Source organism: Myotis nattereri (genome assembly GCF_964212035.1).
Source record: "Myotis nattereri genome assembly, chromosome: 12".
Taxonomy (NCBI): Eukaryota; Metazoa; Chordata; class Mammalia; order Chiroptera; family Vespertilionidae; genus Myotis; species Myotis nattereri.
The window spans coordinates 65747393-65767140 of record NC_138087.1 but is presented as its reverse complement, the minus strand read 5'-3'; the positions used below and the strand labels follow the sequence as shown (position 1 = coordinate 65767140).

Here is a 19748-nt window from a genome sequence, read left to right as displayed (position 1 = left end):
TATCTTTTTTTCTTTTGTCACTTGTGCTTTTGGTGTTAAAAAACCACTTTTGTAACCCAAATCCATGAACATTTACCTCTATGTTTCCTTCTGAGAGTTTTATAGTTTTACGTTTAGGTATACACTCTTTTTGAGTCAATTTTTGTATATGGTGTGAGAAAGGTATACAACTTCCATCTTTTGCATTTAGATATATAGTTTTGATGTATAATTTAGTTTTGACTATATTTTTGAACTCTTTAAATGCAATAATAGTATGCATTCCTTTTTTAAAAACATTTTTATTCATTTCAGAGAGGGAGGAAGAAGGAGAGGGAGAGGGGGAGAGAAACATCAATGATGAGAGCAAATCATTGATCGGCTGCCTCCTGCATGCCCCCTACTGGGGATAGAGCCCACAACCTGAGCATGTGCCGTGACCTCCTGGGCCGATGCTCAATCACTGAGCCATGCTGGCTGGACATTCTTTTGTGACTTTTTATGTTTGTGAAATACATTTATGTTATTGTGTGGAGCAACAGTAGTTCATTCTCATTGCTATAAATTGTTGAATACATTTATAAAAGTTTATTCACCTATTTTATACTTAATGCCATTAGGATGTTTCCAGTTGACTAGTAGAAATAATGCTGCTGAGAACATTCTCAGATGTTTAGGTGCACATAAGCAGGCAATCTCTTGTGTGTATCCATAGGAGTGCAATAAATACATAGGGATCCTAGGATATTCCATATAATAAAATTTAGTAGATTGGGTCATTTTTCCAAAGTTGTCCCAATTTACACTCCCTCTACCAATATGTAATAGTTCTGTCACTTTACATTCTTATCAACACTTGATATTTCAGTCTTTTTAATATTCTAGTATTTCATTGTGGTTTAAAGTTGCATTTCCCTGATGACCAAAGTGGTTAGGCATTTTTTTGGTATATGTTTATTGGATATGGTATTAGTCATTTCAATGTGGCTGAGAAAAATACATTTATTTACTTACCATGTTGGTGGTCCTTACGTAGCTATACATGTTTTTGTTCTAGGAATCATGCTGAAAGAGCAGCCCCTGTTTAGGATATATTCTTGTTTCAGAGGTAAAGGGGGAAAAATAGTAGAAAACTACTATCTTTTGAAGATTCTGTTTGGATTTAGTGTAGGTCATGTCCATTCATATTCCATAGGCCAAGGCATATCTTAAAACCATACTCAGGGTCAGTAGACCAGGGAGGTGTCCTCCTTTCGCAGGAGGCATTAAAAGTCACATGGCCATTGGTGGGGATGAATAATTTTTTCACAGAGAAAGCAGAGGGCACAAATACTCTGGAATAGTAATAAAGTCTACCATCTTATTTCTGAGGTGCTTGTTCAATTCTCTTGTCATGTTCTGTTATTCTTGACTGTTTCTTATTAATTCCTTGTGGGGAGTTTTTCCTCCTTTTTTCTTAGTAAGTTGTGGATATAAATATTTTGTTGGGTATAGATAGTGAAGATATTTACTCTCATTCTTTGACTTGTCTTTTTAATCCGCTAATGATGTCTTTTGTTAAATAAAATTTTTTAAAGTTGAGATATATTTGACATATTTTAGTTTCAGATTAAGTATACAACATAATGATTCAGTATTTGTATATTATTGTAAATGAAATTCTGAATTTCATTGTCTAGTTTATTGATATTTTCCTTTATAATTGTTTTTGTTTCTTGTTTAATAAATGTTTCCCTACTCCAATATTATAAAGATAGCTATTTTCATTATTTTCTAGAGTCTTTATTATTTTGCTTTTTACATTTCAATCTGTAAACCACATAGAATTAATGTTTAGTTGACATTTTAACATAATCCTTCAAGTCTAGAAAAGAGCTAAAATGATCTCTAAGTGGTTTCTAAGATCAGATTAACTCAATTTACATAAAGAAACATTGATACTAAATTCACGTATGTATAGAAGGTATAATCTGTTTTCTAATATAAAAATATGTTGGGCATATTTAAAATTTATTTTATCTTAGAGCTTACTTAATTTCTTCCTCTTGTCCCAAGCTGTCTTTATAAACTTATAGTGAAAGAACCAAAGAGGCCGAAACCGGTTTGGCTCAGTGGATGGAGCATCGACCTGCGGACTCAAGGGTCCCAGGTTCGATTCCGGTCAAGGGCACGTACCTGGGTTGCGGGCACATCCCCAGTGGGGGATGTGCGGGAGGCAGCTGATCGATGTTTCTCTCTCATCGATGTTTCTAGCTCTCTATCTCTCTCCCTTCCTCTCTGTAAAAAATCAATAAAATATATTTAAAAAAAAAAAAAGAACCAAAGAGGATAATTTCTAGATGTGTAGTACAGAAATTGTTTAAATAATTGTGTTTCTATTAAGCAAACACATTAGTAGTTTGCCTTTCTTCAGCAAAGACTGAAGTTGTTCCTTGCAGAAGAGGTACTAACATCTAAACATTAAATATATGTTGTGGCACTTTTGCTTCTCTAATATTTGTAGGATAGTTTGGGGATTAAGTTTTATCATCTAGTAGACCAAAATATTTGTTCTTAAAAATTGACCAAGTTAAGCAAATAGTAACATTTTAAATAGGTTAGTTTTAACACTGTGCACAGTATTTTTGTTGTTGTTAATCCTCACCTAAGGATATTTTTCCATTGATTTTTAGAGAGAAGGGAAGGGAGATGGAAAGATAGAGAGAAACATCAATGTGAGAGACACATCGATTGGTTGCCGCCTGCAACCGAGGTACATGCCCTTGACCGGAATTGAACCCTGGACCCTTCAGTCCGTGGACCAGTGTTCTATCCATCGAACAAAACTGGCTAGGGCTGTGCATAGTATTTATTATCCTTCTTAAATGTAAACTTAAATCTTGGTAATAGATATTAGGGTTATAATGAAAAGTCTATGTGACTTTTCCTTTGGCATTGACCATTCAGGTTTGGAATTGGTCAGAACACTTACCTGAAAAATAGAGTAAGTGTTTACTTAAATGGTAGTTTAAGAAATAGTACACATTAAAGATCATTTTGAAGATTAATGGATGGAAAAAATAATCAGTGAATAAAAGAATTTGGCCAATATAGAAATAAATTACATCTTTGTGTTCAACCTAAAAAAGAAGGTATCAAAAAAACAGAATTCTTAGGGAGTGCTGCACAAAATATTTGCATTCACATATATTACAAAAACTTAACATACTTAATATACTAAATATTCTTAATGTACTAAGTGCAATTAAAAATATACTACAGCCCTAGCCGGCTTGGCTCAGTGGATAGAGCATCGGCCTGTGGACTGAAGGGTCCCAGGTTCGATTCCGGCCAAGGGCACATGCCTGGGTTGCGGGCGCCATCCCCAGTGTGGGGTGTGCAGGAGGCAGCCAATCAATGATTCTCTCTCATCACATCATTGATGTTTCTATCTCTCTCCTCCCTTCCTCTCTGAAATCAATAAAGAAATATATTTTATTTATAAAATATATTAAAAAAAATACACACACACACACACACACACACACACTACAGAAGCAATGTCAGGATGGAAATCCTAAATATGGTTTCTGGTACTTCACATGTAGCATGTCAGAGGATTGGGTTTAATCAAAAAAGTTTCAGGATTATGCCTCCAGTTATGTGATGGCCATTCTGTTTCTAAATAACTGTCATGTACATATTCAGTAATTTTTCTTTTCTGTAAAGTTCACTTCCAACCTTTAGCCTTTGTGATTCTTGAGTACTTCCCCTTAAATGCCTTGATATTCAGGTGAAGTAATTTACTGACTTTTATGTTTTTAGTAGTAAATATGGATTGTTATTTGAGATTTGTTTTATTAACAGACTATTACTCTTGCTTTTCAGCGGGGATCTGATGAGCTTCTTTCTTCTGGCATCATTAACGGACCTTTTACCATGAACAATTCTAGTCCTTCTATAGGTGTGTATGGTGAGTTTTCTTTTTTTTTTTCTTTTCAAAATCTGAAATGTCTTTTTCTCCATGGGTTTCCCCCCAATTTTTTACAGTGTTCTTGTTTTTCTCATCTTATAAACATGTTGAAGTTCCACTACCTATATATATAAAAGGCTAATATGCAAAGCATCCCCTCAGGAGTTTGACAGGGAGACCGGGAGTTTGATCGCTCGCTAAGATGTGCGCTGACCACCAGGGGGTGGTGGGAATGAAGGAAGGCCCCAGCCGGCAGCTGGGGAAGGGAGTTCCCGGCTGGCAACCGGAAGGCCCCAATCGGCCCTGATTGCTGACCAGGCCTAGGCACCCTACCTGTGCACAAATTTCGTGCACCTGGCCTCTAGTTTATGGATAACAAAAACTAAAATTTATTGCAGTAAAGTTCATATATGTGAAATTAAGAGTTATAGTTCTCATAAATTTTAAAGATTAATTTGGGTTTAATTTGATAATTCCTTTTTAGTTTGAGGTTCTGTGTGCTACACAGTTGTGATAAGGCTATCAATAAGTTGGTGACTCTCCACAATTGAGTAAAAGAACTAGGTGCAAACTCTTGTAGTATTGAATGATGATGGATTTAGAAGTGTTAAAATTTTAATATGCCAACATGATTTTTAAAAATTGAAACATACCTTGGGAGGGGGAAGGGTGGGAGGAAGGGAGTAAAGGGAAGGAAAATGGGAGATATCTATAATATTATCAATAAAAATATATATATTTTTAAAAAATTGAAATGTAATTCACATCCCATAAGGTACCACTTGATTTAAAAATATTTTTGAAATTTGGAGACTGGAGACTGTAAAACAAGTTGGGAAAGTGTAACACTGGAGGGAGAGTGAGCCGTTAAGAGACTGTTTATACAGTAGCAGTAACAGTTATGACGGAGAGAATTAGAGAACTTACAGAAGGTGAAATTGATAGTTATTCGTGATTACTGTTGGTGATTAATGTTTGAGTAAGAGATTCCATTGATGATTTCCAGGTTTTGGTCTTGGAAAATTGAATAGATGGTGATGCCACTCTTTATATTAGAAAATGTAGGAAGACCAGAATTGGACAGCATAGCAGGTTCGGATTTTTATTATTGAATTTGACTTTCTCTGGAACATCCAGATGGAAGTGTCAGGTGGATAGTGGGTTCTTCTGGTCTCAGCATTGTGAGAGACATTTGTAAGTGAATATCATACACATTGGCAGCTGAAGCCATGAGAATGGAGAGTCTCAGAAAAGGTGAGGTTTTTATCTAGATGTTTTTGGAGTTATAGGGAGTTAGGGAACAAGTGGACCTCAATTTCCAGTCCCTGAGGTACATGGGGTTTGGGAAAGTGAACAGCCTTTATGTGAGGACACACTGAGAGAGGTGGACCAGGTTTAGTTAAGGCAAAAGATGAAAAGAAAACTGAATGAAGAAATTAAAAATATATGGAAATTGGTCAGCCATGATACATTGCTCTGAAGGAAGCATGTCAGACTCACAGCGAGTTTGACATGCTTGCTCTAGAGGACTAAATGGAAAGATTTTGTAGGCAGAGCAACAGTATAGGATTTGTTCATGTACAAGTATGGACCATGTAATACGGGCATGAGACTAAATCAGCTTTCTCAAACTTGAGCTGGCATCCAAATCACCTAGAGGGCTAGTTCAATAAAGCCTGATTGCTGAGTTCATCCCTAGAATTTCTAATTTATTAGATTAAGGGTTGGTCCTGATAATTTGCATTTCTGCAAGTTCCCAGGTAAAGGTGATGCTGCCATTTGAGGAACCATACTCAGAACTACTGGATAAAGGAAAAGCTAGAATATGAAGTTCTTAAACCTTTTGATCTGGTGGGCTTAAAAAAAAATTCTGCCCTTATTCCCCAGAGTTATAGTATATCGAGGGTAGGGCCTATATGTTTGTTCTTATTTTAAAGATTGAGGTCAGGTAGTCTTTTTGATCTTGGTTGATTGATTACTTAAGAAAGAAGTATGAGATCTAGCGTTAGCAGGCGGCAGTTTTTGTTTTTGTATTTTGAATTTCTTCTTGTATCCCATTTCCTAAGTTCATTGTTTCTTTTCCTGAAGCACATGTCCTCTTTAATAGCTGTTTCAGCAGAGCTCTGTAAATGGTAACCTCTCACACTGACTAAAAATGTCCACTTCACTATCGCTATTGAATGATAGCTATTTAGAATTCTAGGTTGATAGTTATTTTCTCTCAGCACTTTGAATGTACTATTTTACTCTTTTGGCTTCTGTTGTTGAAAAGTCTATTGTCAGTTTATGTTATTACTTTGTAGATAGTTTTCTCTGTAGTTATTCTTAATATTTTCTCTTTATTTTTGTTCTGTGGTTTCACTATGCCTAGGTATGCATCACAAGTTCTCAACCCTGGATGTTCAATAAAATAGCTTAGGAAGCTTTGAAGAAAATACAGATGCCTTGACTTACCCCACACCAATTTTAAAATCTCTGTTGGGGCTGGGGCTGGGGTGGGTCTAGATACTGTTTTTTATTTGTTTTTAAAGCTTCTTAGGTGATTTTATATATATATATATGGTTTGTGCAGCTGGAGTTGAGGACCATTGCTGGAGACTAATTGCCTCCTTCTGGATTTCTGTTTTATGAAATGGTAAAGGAAATCCTTCAGACTTGAGGAAAATGATACCAGGTGGAAACTTGTGTACAGTGGTAATTATTTGGACACATGACTTTCTCCTTTTTTTTTTTTTTTAGTTAATTTAAAAGATAATTGAGGGAGGATTCTGGGAAGATGGCATAATAAGAAGCATCAGGAATCATAACTGCCTACCTAGACAACAATTGCACCGCCTGAATCTGTAACTAATTTAGAACTCTTGAGTCTGTTGAAGGCTTACAAGTTTCAGGGGGAAATTATGGTTAATTTTTAGATCTTAGCACAGTAGCTGCTACCCGTCCCTGAACCCCCCCCAGTCACATGGAGGCAGCTGTATCCCTGTTTCAGGAGTAGCTTACAACAGCTTGTGGGAGCTAGGATGGTCAAAAAAAGACCTTGTCCTTTAACTTTTGGGGATCTGTGCTCTGATAGATAATTGCTTCATCTGATACACACTTGCAAACAAAGAGGCAGGCACAAAACAACAATGAGGTACCATCACACCTGTCAGACTGGCTATCATCAACAAATCAATAAACGACAAGTGCTGGAGAGGATGTGGAGAAAAAGGAACACTTGTGCACTGCTGGTGGGAATGCAGACTGGTGCAGCCACTATGGAAGACAGTATGGAGTTTCCTCAAAAAACTAAAAATGGAACTCCCATTTGACCCTGTGATCCCTCTTCTAGGAATATATCCCAAGAAACCAGAAACACCAATCAGAAAGGATATATGCACCCCTACGTTCATAGCAGCACAATTCACCATAGCTAAGATCTGGAAATAGCCTAAGTGCCCATCAGTAGATGAATGGGTTAGAAAACTGTGGTACATCTACATGATGGAATACTATGCTGCTGTAAAAAAGAAGGAACTCTTACCATTTGCAACGGCATGGATGGAACTGGAGAGCATTATGCTAAGTGAAATAAGCCAGTCCATGAAGGAAAAATACCACATGATCTCATTCATAGATAATAAAGACCATTATAAACTTATGAACAACAATAGATACAGAGGCAGAGCTGCCTCAAACAGATTGTCAAACTGCAGAGGGAAGGCCGGGAAGGGTTGGGGGGCAGGAGGGAAGGGGGTAAGAGATCAACCGAAGGACTTGTATGCATGCATATAAGCATAACCAATGGACATTAGACACTGGGGCGTAGGGGAGGCCAGGGGACTGTCAAGGGCGGGGGGGGGGGGGGGGAAAGGACACATATGTAATACCCTTTGTAATACTTTAAACAATAAAAAAAAAAACAAGAGGCAGGCAACCATTGTTCTTGCCTCTCCTGCTTTGTTGCAAGCAAGGCCTCACTCCCCCCAAGTGACTACCATGAGATTTAAAGAGCCAGTGCTCTTCTCCTTCCCCCACTTCATTTTTCCTGTTCATTTCCTTTTGGGGACCAAACATTAAAAAAAAAACTGCATCTACAGGGAAAATTAGAAAGTGGTCATACAGGAAAAGGCTCCCGTGAAACCTGAAAAGACCTTAGTTTACACAGCAGGCTCATTGTTGGCCCAGAGACAGCCTATAATAATAAAAAAAAGAAAAACAATAAATAAAAATAATTCAGAACCTGGAAAGCCTTGCAGAAGGGGAAGAATCTGATTTCCAGAGTTACCACATTCCCAAATTTGATGGAAAACGTGAATATAAATATCCAAGAAGTTTAATGAACTCAGGTAAGATTAACTCAATGAGACCCACACTGAGACACATTATAGTCAAACTTTCAAAAGACAAAGAATCTTGAAACAGCAAGAGAGAATAAACTCGTCACATACAAGGGATCCTCAGTAAGAATAAGGGCAGATTTCTCATGAAGAACTTTGGAGGCCATGAGGCAGTGAGCCAATGTATTAAAAGCGTTAAAATAATAAAACTGTCAACCTGTAAAAGAATCCTCCTATATTTGTCATAACTGTCAGTCAAAGGTGTTTTTTGTTTTTTATGTTTGTTTTTTAGTTTAAATAAATTTCTTTCTGCTACAGAAAGAAAAAATTATAGATTAATATCCCTCATGAATGTGGACACAAACATATTCAGCAGGATAGTAAATCAAATACATAATCCTAGAGGGCCCGTGCACAAAAATTTGTGCACGGGGGGGGGGGGGGGGGGGAGGGAGCAGGTGTCCCTCAGCCCGGCCTGTGCCCTCTCACAGTCTGGGACCCCTTGGTGGATGACCACCTGCTGGTTTAGGGCTGCTCCCCGGGGGGTTGGGCCTAAGCTGGCAATCAGACTCAGACATCCCTCTGGTAGCCCAGGAGCCCTCGGGGGATGTCCATTTGCCAGTGGAGAGCAGGCCTAAGCTGCAGTCTGACATCCTTAGCGCTGCTGAGGAGGTGGGAGAGGCTCCCACCACCACCGCTGTACTGGCAGCCATCAGCCTGGCTTGTGGCTGAGCAGAACTCCCCCTCTGGGAGCGCACTGACCACCAGGGGGCAGCTCCTGCATTGAGCATCTGCCCCCTGGTGATCAGTGTATGTCACACTGACCAGTCATTCCCAGTCATTCTGCTGTTAGGGTCAGTTTGCATATTACCCTTTTATTGTATAGGATAGAGGCCTGGTGCTTGGGTGGGGACCGGCTGGTTTGCCCTTCAGGGTGGGGGTCCCTACTGGGGTGCCACTGGGGTGCCTGGCCAGCCTGGGTGAGGGGTTGATGGCTGTTTTCAGGATGGCCACACCCACTTTAGGGTGAGGGGTGCCCCACTGGGTGAAGGGCTGAGGGCCATTTTCAGGCTGGCCAAGCCTCCCCAGCGACAGAAGCTCCCAGCCTCTCCTTTTTTTCTTTATTTTTTTCTGGATTTATTTACCTTCTATAATTGAAACTTTGTAGCCTGGAGTGGAGCTCAGAGCCAGCCAGGGCTTGGCTTCCTCCATCGCCAGGGGCAACCCAAGGCTCCAGCTCAGTGGCCGCGGCCTGCTGAAAGCAGGTATCTGGGGTTTATTTACCTTCTATAATTGAAACTTTGTTGCTTTGAGTGTAGCTTAGAGCTGGCCGTGGCAGGCAGGGAACCTTGGCTTCCTCCATCACTGGAGCAAGCAAGCCTCCTGCTCATTCCAGCTCTGTGGCTGCCGGCCGCCATCTTGGTTGGGTTAATTTGCATATCTTGCTGATTAGCCAATGGGAGACATAGCGAAGGCATGGTCAGTTACCATGTTTGTCTATTATTAGGTAAGATAAGCCTAATATGCTAAGTGTCCGGTCATCCAGTTGGCTGTTCAACCAATCAAAGCGTAATATGCTAATGATATGCTAAGGCCGCTCAACTGCTTGCTATGACATGCACTGACCACCAGGGGGCAGATGCTCCAACCAGTAGGTTAGCTTCCTGCTGGGGCCCAGCTGATCGGGACTGAGCAAGATGGGCTGGACACACCTTGGAGCCCTCTGTGGCCCCTCCCCAGCTGGCCGACCTCCCACATCCTTTCCCGGCCCCGACCGTGCACCACTTGGGTCCCTCAGCCTGGCCTGCGCCCTCTCACAATTGGGGACGCCTTGGGGGATGTCTGAGAGCCGGTTTCAGCCTGACGGCAGAACAATCAGTCACTATGACACACACTGACCACCAGGGGTTAGACGCTCAATGCAGGAGCTGCCAGAAGCCGGGCTTACAGCTGGCAAGTGCAGCAGTGGTGGCAGGAGCCTCTCCCGCCTCTGCAACAGCACTAAGGATGTCCAACTGATGACTTTGGAGAATGGGCCTAAGCTGTCTGTCGGACATCCCCCAAGGGCTCCCGGAATGAGAGAGGGCGCAGGCCGGGCTGAGGGACCCCCCTCTCCTGAGTGCACGAATTCTGTGCACTGGGCCTCTAGTATACATATAATATGGAAAAAGAGGGGAGATAATATATCATGATCAAGGAGGGTTTATATCTGGAAAAGGCATTTTAAAAAATTCAATTCCCATTTATGTTAAAAGCCTTAGCTAATGAGGAGTAGAAGGGAACTTTTTCAACCTGATAAAGGTATCAAACTACAATAAACATTATACTTAGTGGTGTAAGACAGTGCTTTACCTCTGAAATTAGGAATGATGCAAGGATGTACAATACAAGGTCAACATACCAAAATTGTACTTCTGCATACTATCAATGATTAATTGCTACATAATTTTAAAGTGTTATTTACAAGTCCATTAAAAATTATGAAGTATGTATGGCTAAATGCATCAAAATATGTGCATGACCATTCCACTGAAAACCATAGAACGTTGCTGAGAGAAAGTAAAGAAGGCCTACATAAATGCAGAGATATCATGATGTGTATAGTTTGGATGACTCAATTATTAAGAAGAGAACTCTTCTTAGTAAGTACCTGATTTCAAGAATTCCTGTAAAGCTATAGTAATCAAGACAGTGTAGGAATGGCACCCTATGGTTTAATTGAGGAGCTGGTGATTTTGGAAGGAGGACTGACTAAAAGGGGGACTAGGGACCTTGTGGGGATGGTGAAATTTTCCTCTCTCTTGATTATTGTGTTCATATGGGTGTGTATGCGAGAAGTTATAAAACTGTAAAATGTGGGTAGATTTTATTTTATCTAAAGTATACCCTAATGTTGAATTTTTAAAAAAATCCATATTTACAGGGTAGTTTACCTCATAGATTCCTCCAGTTTTGAGATGGGAATATATAATTTTTAAAAAGCCTCTTCCATTTATCTCTTTGGAACATGACTAGTAGGCATTCAGTAGTTTTCAGTATATTGTTCAATAAAATACAAGGTTGATGTAAGCTAAGTATTTTGAATACTTATTTTCATAATACAAATTTTGGAAAGTGTGATGTATCCTTTTATACAAAGAACTAGAGGCCCGGTGCCCAAATTCATGCACAGGTGGGGTCTGGCTGGCCTGCCTGGATCGGGCCTATCGGGCCAGGCCGGCCTCGGGGAGGGGCCGCATGTGGTTGGTGGGCTGGGCTCACCCCTGATTGGGGTTAGGGGGGCTTATTGGGAGTGGGGCCAGTTGGCCCCTTCCCCTGGTTGAACTCCCGGGGGCAGGGACAATTTGTATATTAGCCTTTTATTATATAGGGTAATTCTTCAAAGTTATGTATTCAGTGTAATAGAATTTCCTCATTTCCTGTTGACTTTTATTGAATTATGGCTATATGGTTGCTAATATATATTTCCCACTTTCAGATTATTATACTTATCAAATATTTAGATACAGCCATTTTTGGGTCATAAAGTAACCCAAAATTGATTTTTTTATTTCATAAAGTAACTTTTTTGATTTCAGAAAGTAACTTGCCAAGACTGGATATCTGGGCATAGCCTATGCTCATAATATAGCTATGGCACTTTCATAATGATATAGAACAATTAATCTACAGTGGTGATTTATAATTGCACATTTTTTAAAATAAAAATGTGTTACCACGGGTCTTTATTTGATAGTGCAGCACAAGCCCAAATAGTTGTAGTATTCATCTTTATTCTCACACATAGTTTTACAGAGATTATGTATACCTCTGTAAAAGAAACGACCTTCTTAATGTTCTTTCATTTATTTTAGAATAGTCTGGGTAAACTGATATAAACCTCTTGCCTTTAAAATGTTTTTTCCAGTATTTAACATTTTCTGGTTAAGAAAACACAAGGCGGTGGTATTTTAGTCTCGCCATTTAGATCTACAGGGAGCACGCAGAAGGCACCCTGCTCTTACTCCTATCCAGGGTGTGATGTTTGGTATTCTTAACTAGTGACAAAATTATAAGCCACATAAATGTGCACATACATTGAAAATTTATAATGTAAATTTGCTTGCTTATTTCTAGGAATGATAAGACAAACGCTTTGAGATTTAGCCCTAGTTGGGTGGCGCAGTATACACCAAAAGGTAGCAGGTTCGACGTCCAGTAAGGCAGTGCTTCTCAACCTTCCTAATGCCGCGACCCTTTAATACAGTTCCTCATGTTGTGGTGACCCCCAACCATAAAATTATTTTCGTTGCTACTTCATAACTGTAATTTTGCTACTGTTATGAATCGTAATGTAAATATCTGATATGTAGGATGTATTTTCATTGTTACAAATTGAACATAATTAAAGCATAGTTATTAATCACAAAAACAGTATGTAATTATATATGTGTTTTCCGATGGTCTTAGGCGACCCCTGTGAAAGGGTCGTTCGACCCCCAAAGGGGTCATGACCCACAGGTTGAGAACTGCTGCTGTAAGGGCACATACTAGGTTGTGACTTTGACCTTGGTCGGAGGCAACTGATGGATGTTTCTTTATTCCTCTCGAAGGAAAAAAACAAACAAACTTGATTATAAAACCACACGTATATCCTTGGGTGAAGATTTTTACAAGGTTACATTTAAATTTTAGTTTGAATTTTTCACCTGTTAGCCATTTACAAAAATCATCTCTGAACCTCCATCTCTGCATGTGCTGAAATTAAGATTTAACTGAGTATATTTCTATATGTCAACTAAAATAGGGCAGTGTAAATGAAAACAGTGTGAAAACTAGAAATGAATGGACAGTCTTTAGAGCCAGAAAATGACATGGTACACTATTTTAGGTTGATAATGTAGGATCTGAGACCAGGCAAAAGAGGAGTGAGACTAGAGAAGTAGAAGGGGATAAGATCGTAGATGAGGTTGGTGACGTTAAGAGTGGAGATGAAAAATATAATTAGTCATTTTGGAGGGAAAACTTACTTCATGGTGATTGATGAGAAAGAAGAGGGAAAAGAAGGAATCTCTTGCCTACCAGATTATCAATATCTGACTGCCATTTATTTTTCACAGTCTGGCTAACCATTTACTATACACAGACACAGAATTGTAAGGACTTCTAAGAATTGATAGTCTTTTGGCTCTGTGTAGGATGCTGCCTGCATTCATGAACATAGAGAATTTGGGAGAAAATGCTAGTTTGGTTAATAAGTCAACTTATTCACCTGTAAGCAAGTAGAGTTCCATGCCACAGATACGGGTATAAAATAGTATTACCATAATTTTTATGTGGTACTCAATGAAATTTTATTTAGGAGCACAGACATCTGATTGTAAAGTTCTATTAATATTTGGGAAAATGATAATTTTAGGCCTTTTGAAAGATAATATTTTCTTCCTAATAGTGCTAAGTATGGTATTTAGTATTTAAGAAAAAAACACACATAACTGTAGTGAAACCTTTGGCTTTCAGATAATTTGCATTCAGTTTTATACAGTGCTATATCTGGAGGAGAGGGACATTTCTGGATCTTACATATATAAATTTGAATATTTGTTACAGAAATGTCAGTCTAGTTATTGTCAATGTTAAAATAGTAGGATTAAGATGAAATTTGTCCGTGAACTGGGATAATTATTTTACAGCAGTGGTTTTCAAACTTTAAGGTTGCATCAGAATCATCTGGAGAACTTGTTAAAGCACAGGTTGCTGGGTCCTGCCTATAGTAGATCTAGGGTAGAGCTGGAAATTTGCATTTTTAGCAAGGTGATCATGCTTAGGTTAAGAACTACTATTATATAATAAGGACTAAGATTATCCTCAGAAACCACAATTTAGCCTCAAAAAATAACTTTAAAAAATAATCTCTAAGAAATAGACTTAATTTTCATAAACATATAGCTCAAATCCAAAGCCCCTTCGGGTATGATAAATACAAGATTTTTGTTATAGTGTTCCCTAAAAGCTATTGTTCGTACTTATTTAGCAACAGAATAAATTAGAAAAATATATTTTAAAATACTGTAAGGACATTATAAATGTTCTCTATTCACAACAAATAGTTGACTATTTAGAGGTATTTGGTGCTTCTAAATATGTAATTAATTTACCCAGTAATTTCCTTGAAATTAAACATGCTTACATTTTTAAAGATTTTAATACCTGTGTGAAAAAACCAAAAACCTCTTCACTCAAAGATGAATGGTCCTTTTCTCCTCTTACCCCATGTATCCCATTATCCCCAAAATTTCAAAACCTGAAACTCTTGGAGGATCAGTATTGTCACAATACATATGATTAATATAGTATGTCAACCCAAATTAGTTTCAGTAATTTTTTTAAAATCTTATTTTTTTAGCTAATGGGAATGACAACAAGAAATTTAAAGGAGATAGACCTCCCTGTTCGCCTTCCCGTGTTCTCCATCTTCGCAAAATTCCAAGTGATGTCACCGAAGCAGAGGTCATATCATTAGGTCTACCATTTGGCAAAGTAACTAATCTTTTGATGTTGAAAGGAAAAAGCCAGGTATGTAATATTTAAAGATTGACCCATCATTATATCTGTGGGTATTAGTGTTAAAGATGATTTTTATTTTTTTGAACTTTTCTAAATTGCATTTTCTAAATTTCATTCTATTTACATAAAGTAGTTTTTAAATTATAATTTTTTGTGTATGACAAGAAACAACAAATAAAAATATTAACATTGGTCTTTTTCCCTTAATAAAGAAAATTGTATTTTTAATTACAAAATGGCTTATGAAAATATCCTGTGATTACCAAAAGACCCCAACAGAAAAAGAGAGAAAATATAAATTATACCTCATTTGGCAAATTATAGGACATAGAAGTTTTCCAAAATCTATATAGAAATATTTATACTATTTTAGTTATAGAATTAATAAGTAGCTTCTTTGATAATTTCAGAAGTTAATAGGTTTTTCTTTTTTTTTTTTTAAATATATTTTATTGATTTTTTACAGAGAGGAAGGGAGAGAGAGAGAGAGAGTTAGAAACATCGATGAGAGAGAAACATCGATCAGCTGCCTCCTGCACATCTCCTACTGGGAATATGCCCGCAACCCAGGTACATGCCCTTGACCGGAATCGAACCTGGGACCTTTCAGTTCACAGGCCGACGCTCTATCCACTGAGCCAAACCGGTTTCGGCTAATAGGTTTTTCTTAAGATGAATATGTTTCTGTGGTGATCATTTCAAAAATATAGTACATGTCATATTGATATAATCGCATGCTTTCTTGTTCCATTTCAGACCTCACTGGGATGAATATTTTAGTTCTCTCCTAGTTCTCTTTTACATTGAGAATTGTTGCAAAGAAGCGGACAACAAATTGAGCTAGGCCCTAGACATTGTGTAGTACATTGGGATATGTCCCTATGTTTCTTACACTTCTCATGAATAAGTTTAAGAAACACATTTTAAATGTATTTATAAATAAGTTGCTTGATTAGCAATAGACTTGCTAGAGGCTGGATGATGATGTCTAAATTATGCCCAGACCTTTAGTAAACTATAGACTAACATCCCTGTTTAATTCGGACGAGATTATTAAGATCTGTAGAAGTTAAATAAGGTGTTAGTCCTTGTTTTGTCTGCATACTTAATCTTCCATCTCTTGGAGATAGTACATGTACCTAGATCTTTATTTTAACACAGTTGCCTTTGTTGAGAATACTAGGCTTGCATGGTTTGAAAAGAGCCAACATGGCCATGTCTAATGGTTGTGGTATGTGTAACAGCCATGTATCATGTATATTATCATATTTCAATAGTATATCTGCAGTGATGGCGAACCTATGACAGGCGTGTCAGAGGTGACACGCGAACTCATTTTTTTGGTTGATTTTTCTTTGTTAAATGGCATTTAAATATATAAAATAAATATCAAAAATATGTCTTTGTTTTACTATGGTTGCAAATACCAAAAAATTTCTATATGTGACACGGCACCAGAGTTAAGTTAGGGTTTTTCAAAATGCTGACACGCCAAGCTCAAAAGGTTCGCCATCACCGCTATACATTATGTCAAATGGCTGTGAGAGGCAGCAGGCTACATCATACTTTCCTCTGTTGCTACTGTTGGTTCTGGGGTTATATTTATCGGTAGTGCTAATTGACTTATGTTGATTGCTTGTCTTTTGTTTATAAATACTATTTGAAAAATATCTTGTCAGTGATATACTTTAGCAGGAGATTCAGATGTGAGTCACTAGAACTACTTTTAGGCGTAATCTTTCCCATGGTACTTGGAAGTAGAGTGTTGAGGGCATAATGGGGATTATTTTCACCAGTCTTTCTGTGGGTAGTAATTTGATTTTCTTTCCACCCACATTATGAAAATTGATCCTTTTGACTGGATACTTTAGAAAAACAGAAATAAAACCTTTACTGGACAATTCATTAAATATGAATTCTTAGGTTTTATATGATTTCAGGAAAAAACTTCTTATGACAAGAATCATGTACTATTCCAAATACATTGTTTAGTTTTTCCTTTGTGTGACTGATGTTAAACATTGAGTTAATTCTTAATGTGTAGTAAAGAGTTTGTAGGAAAAGACCCTCTCCTCATATAGTGAATATAATTAAAATATTACAGTTGTTCAATTTTTTTTGTTGAAAAGATGATTACAAACAAGGTAGGAAATACTGCCATAACTATTTTTACCTTGATCATTTTTATCCTTTTTTACAAATACTAGAAAGAGTATATTACTGATACAACTGGATAGTGGACTTAAAGTGTATTGTGGGTTTTTATACCTTTTAGATAGTATAAATGACTCAAAGTCTGTTTTATTTCTTGAAGATGAAGGAATTTTATTTGTTTATTGTGGATCAGTTAATTAATGGTATTTGATCCACTGTTGTTGGCTAGCATCACTATTTAGTAGAATGTTTTTAGTTCATTTAATTCAGTTGTGACATTTGATTAATTCAGTTAAGCATCATATTTAACATTTATTAAGTTAATAGCCTAGAATATTTGCCAAATGGAAACACTTGCCAAGTAAGTAACAAAGAAAGTTAAATTTATAGATACGTGCCATTTCCTGTGTTGAATAAATTTTGTTGTTAAGTACATACTTTTACAAATAAATTATAAATGTTTTATATATCATTTGAATTGCTAACTAAATGCTTTATTGTAGTAAAAATTAATTGAGTTGTCTAGAAATTTGCATTGATTTAAAATGCATTTTAAATTCAAGATGAATGAACCATTAAGATAGGTGGCAAAACCTGCCGCCTTAAAGCTTTGTAAGTATCTTATTCCTGTCAGATAAGTTACAGGAGTCCTGATAGCCAGAAGAAGCCATATATAGAATAAGATATAAATACCAAGGTTTGTCTTCCATCTTAACTCATCCTATGTTACTCTGCAAATATTTATTAGTAGTACAATGATTACAGATAAAAAAAATTTTGCTTGAATGATTTGACTTATTATGGGAAGTTCTTCTGTTTCCCTGATTTGAACAGTTGAGCCTCTGCTCCTGAATGCTCTATTTAATTGTATTCATAAACTGTTTAATAAAAGGATAAAGAAGAACAGATGGCCATGCCCCATCTCTGAGACTGTTTTAACAAAGAATGTTTTAACAAAGAACTGTTAAATCTCAACTCCTGAAAGCATCCATTCATAGTGGTGATGCACACATTTTTAAAATATATATATACTTATTGATTTCAGAGAGGGCGAGAAAGGTAGAAACATCAGTGATGCGAATGAATCATTGATCAGCTGCCTCCTGCACGCCCCCTACTGGGGAGTGAGACAATCTGGGCATGTGCCCTGACCAGGAATCAAACCATGACCTCCTGGTACAGAGGCCAATGCTCAACCACTGAGCCACACTCGCCAGGCCACACATTTACTTTTGCCTTTTTAATTCTAGATTTAGGAGAAACAAAAATAAGAGAAAAATCAAAAACTACATAAATCATCGAATCAACTGGCAATTTTCAATACCAAATTCTTTACTGAACTCAGCTTTTCAAGTATGTTCCCAGTTAATATCAGCAATACACATTGAAGCAAAAGTCTTTTCATTCTCTTCATCACATTGAAGCAAAAAAATCTTTCCATCCCCTTCTTTCATGAGAACAAATATACAAGTACTATATATATGCACAGATATATGTGTGTGTGTGTGTGTGTGTGTGTGTGTATGATTTATTTATTTACTTTTATTTTTTTGGCCTGGTCCTTGCCTTGTGGTGAGTGGCTTGAGTTGGTACAAGGTGGGGGCTGCATGTGTGTAAGGGGCAGAGATGGATTGGTAACCACAGGATACCTAGTCTGTGTGTAGAACAAAAATCAATTTAGTTATCCAGAGATAGCTAACGAACATTTTGCTAATATTTTGGTGTGTACCCCTTCTTTATTCAGATGTATTATTGTCTATGTATATAATTTTTTTAAAAAATATTTAAAAAATATTTTTAAAATGATTTTTTTACAGAAGGAAGGGAGAGGGATAGAGAGTTAGAAACATCGATGAGAGAGAAACATCGATCAGCTGTCTCCCACACACCCCCTGTTGGGGATGTGCCCACAACTGAGGTACATGCTCTTGACCAGAATCGAACCTGGGACCTTTCAGTCCGCAGGCCGATGCTCTATCCACTGAGCCAAAACGGTTAGGGGATATGTATATAATTTTATTTAGGTTGACAATGCATGAGTTTAGAGCAACCTAGAATGACAAAATAGTTCTTAGCTGTCTTTCAAAAACCATGAGTTTTCACTTTACCTTCTTGTATTTATTGCAGGCTTTCTTAGAAATGGCTTCTGAGGAAGCTGCTATTACTATGGTGAATTATTACACTCCTGTTACTCCTCACCTTCGAAGCCAGCCTATTTTTATTCAGTATTCCAATCACAGAGAACTTAAGACTGACAATCTACCTAATCAAGCTGTAAGTATTAAAGGCATTTTTAAAAATAGCTATAAGCACCTATGGTATAATAGCTTAAGATTAATTTTCTGTTTCAGAGGAAAAACAAAAACGTGGTTTTTTTTTTAATCCATCTTAGCATGACTTATTAGTAAAGATTGTGTATGTAAATTTTTTTCCTGAAAGCTTAAACATAAGAAAGTGAAGCCATGTTTGAAGTTTAAAGTTATGGTGTTAAAAATGGCAGATATTTAGTTTTCTCATGAAACTGTTTACATGAGAAAAAAAATTTAAATTGTTATGTATCTCTTAAAATCTCAGATCTAAAGGAATTTTAGAAGTCAATCCTTTCTTTTACAGAATATATAACAAAGGCATTGAAAAGTTGAGTGATGTTTCTATTGTGATGTTACGTAACTGAATTTAAGATGTTAATAAGAATTTGTATAGATATATTTAGTAAATGATTTATAACTTCAAGATGAATGTGCAATGTAGAGTATCAACATTTCTTAGCTATTTTCCAGTTTTTATTTTGGTATAGT

General features: G+C 37.2%; 1 protein-coding gene across 1 annotated transcript in view; it reads left to right on the top strand.

The window, feature by feature from the left end:
* Window positions 1-19748, top strand: part of PTBP3 (polypyrimidine tract binding protein 3) — a 76995-nt gene that overhangs the window by 19202 nt on the left and 38045 nt on the right. Inside the window, exons 3-5 of the mRNA XM_081103275.1 lie at window positions 3847-3931; window positions 14636-14805; window positions 19078-19224. Of these exons, the coding sequence (XP_080959401.1) occupies window positions 3847-3931; window positions 14636-14805; window positions 19078-19224 (402 nt within the window). The remainder of the gene's footprint in view (window positions 1-3846; window positions 3932-14635; window positions 14806-19077; window positions 19225-19748) is intronic.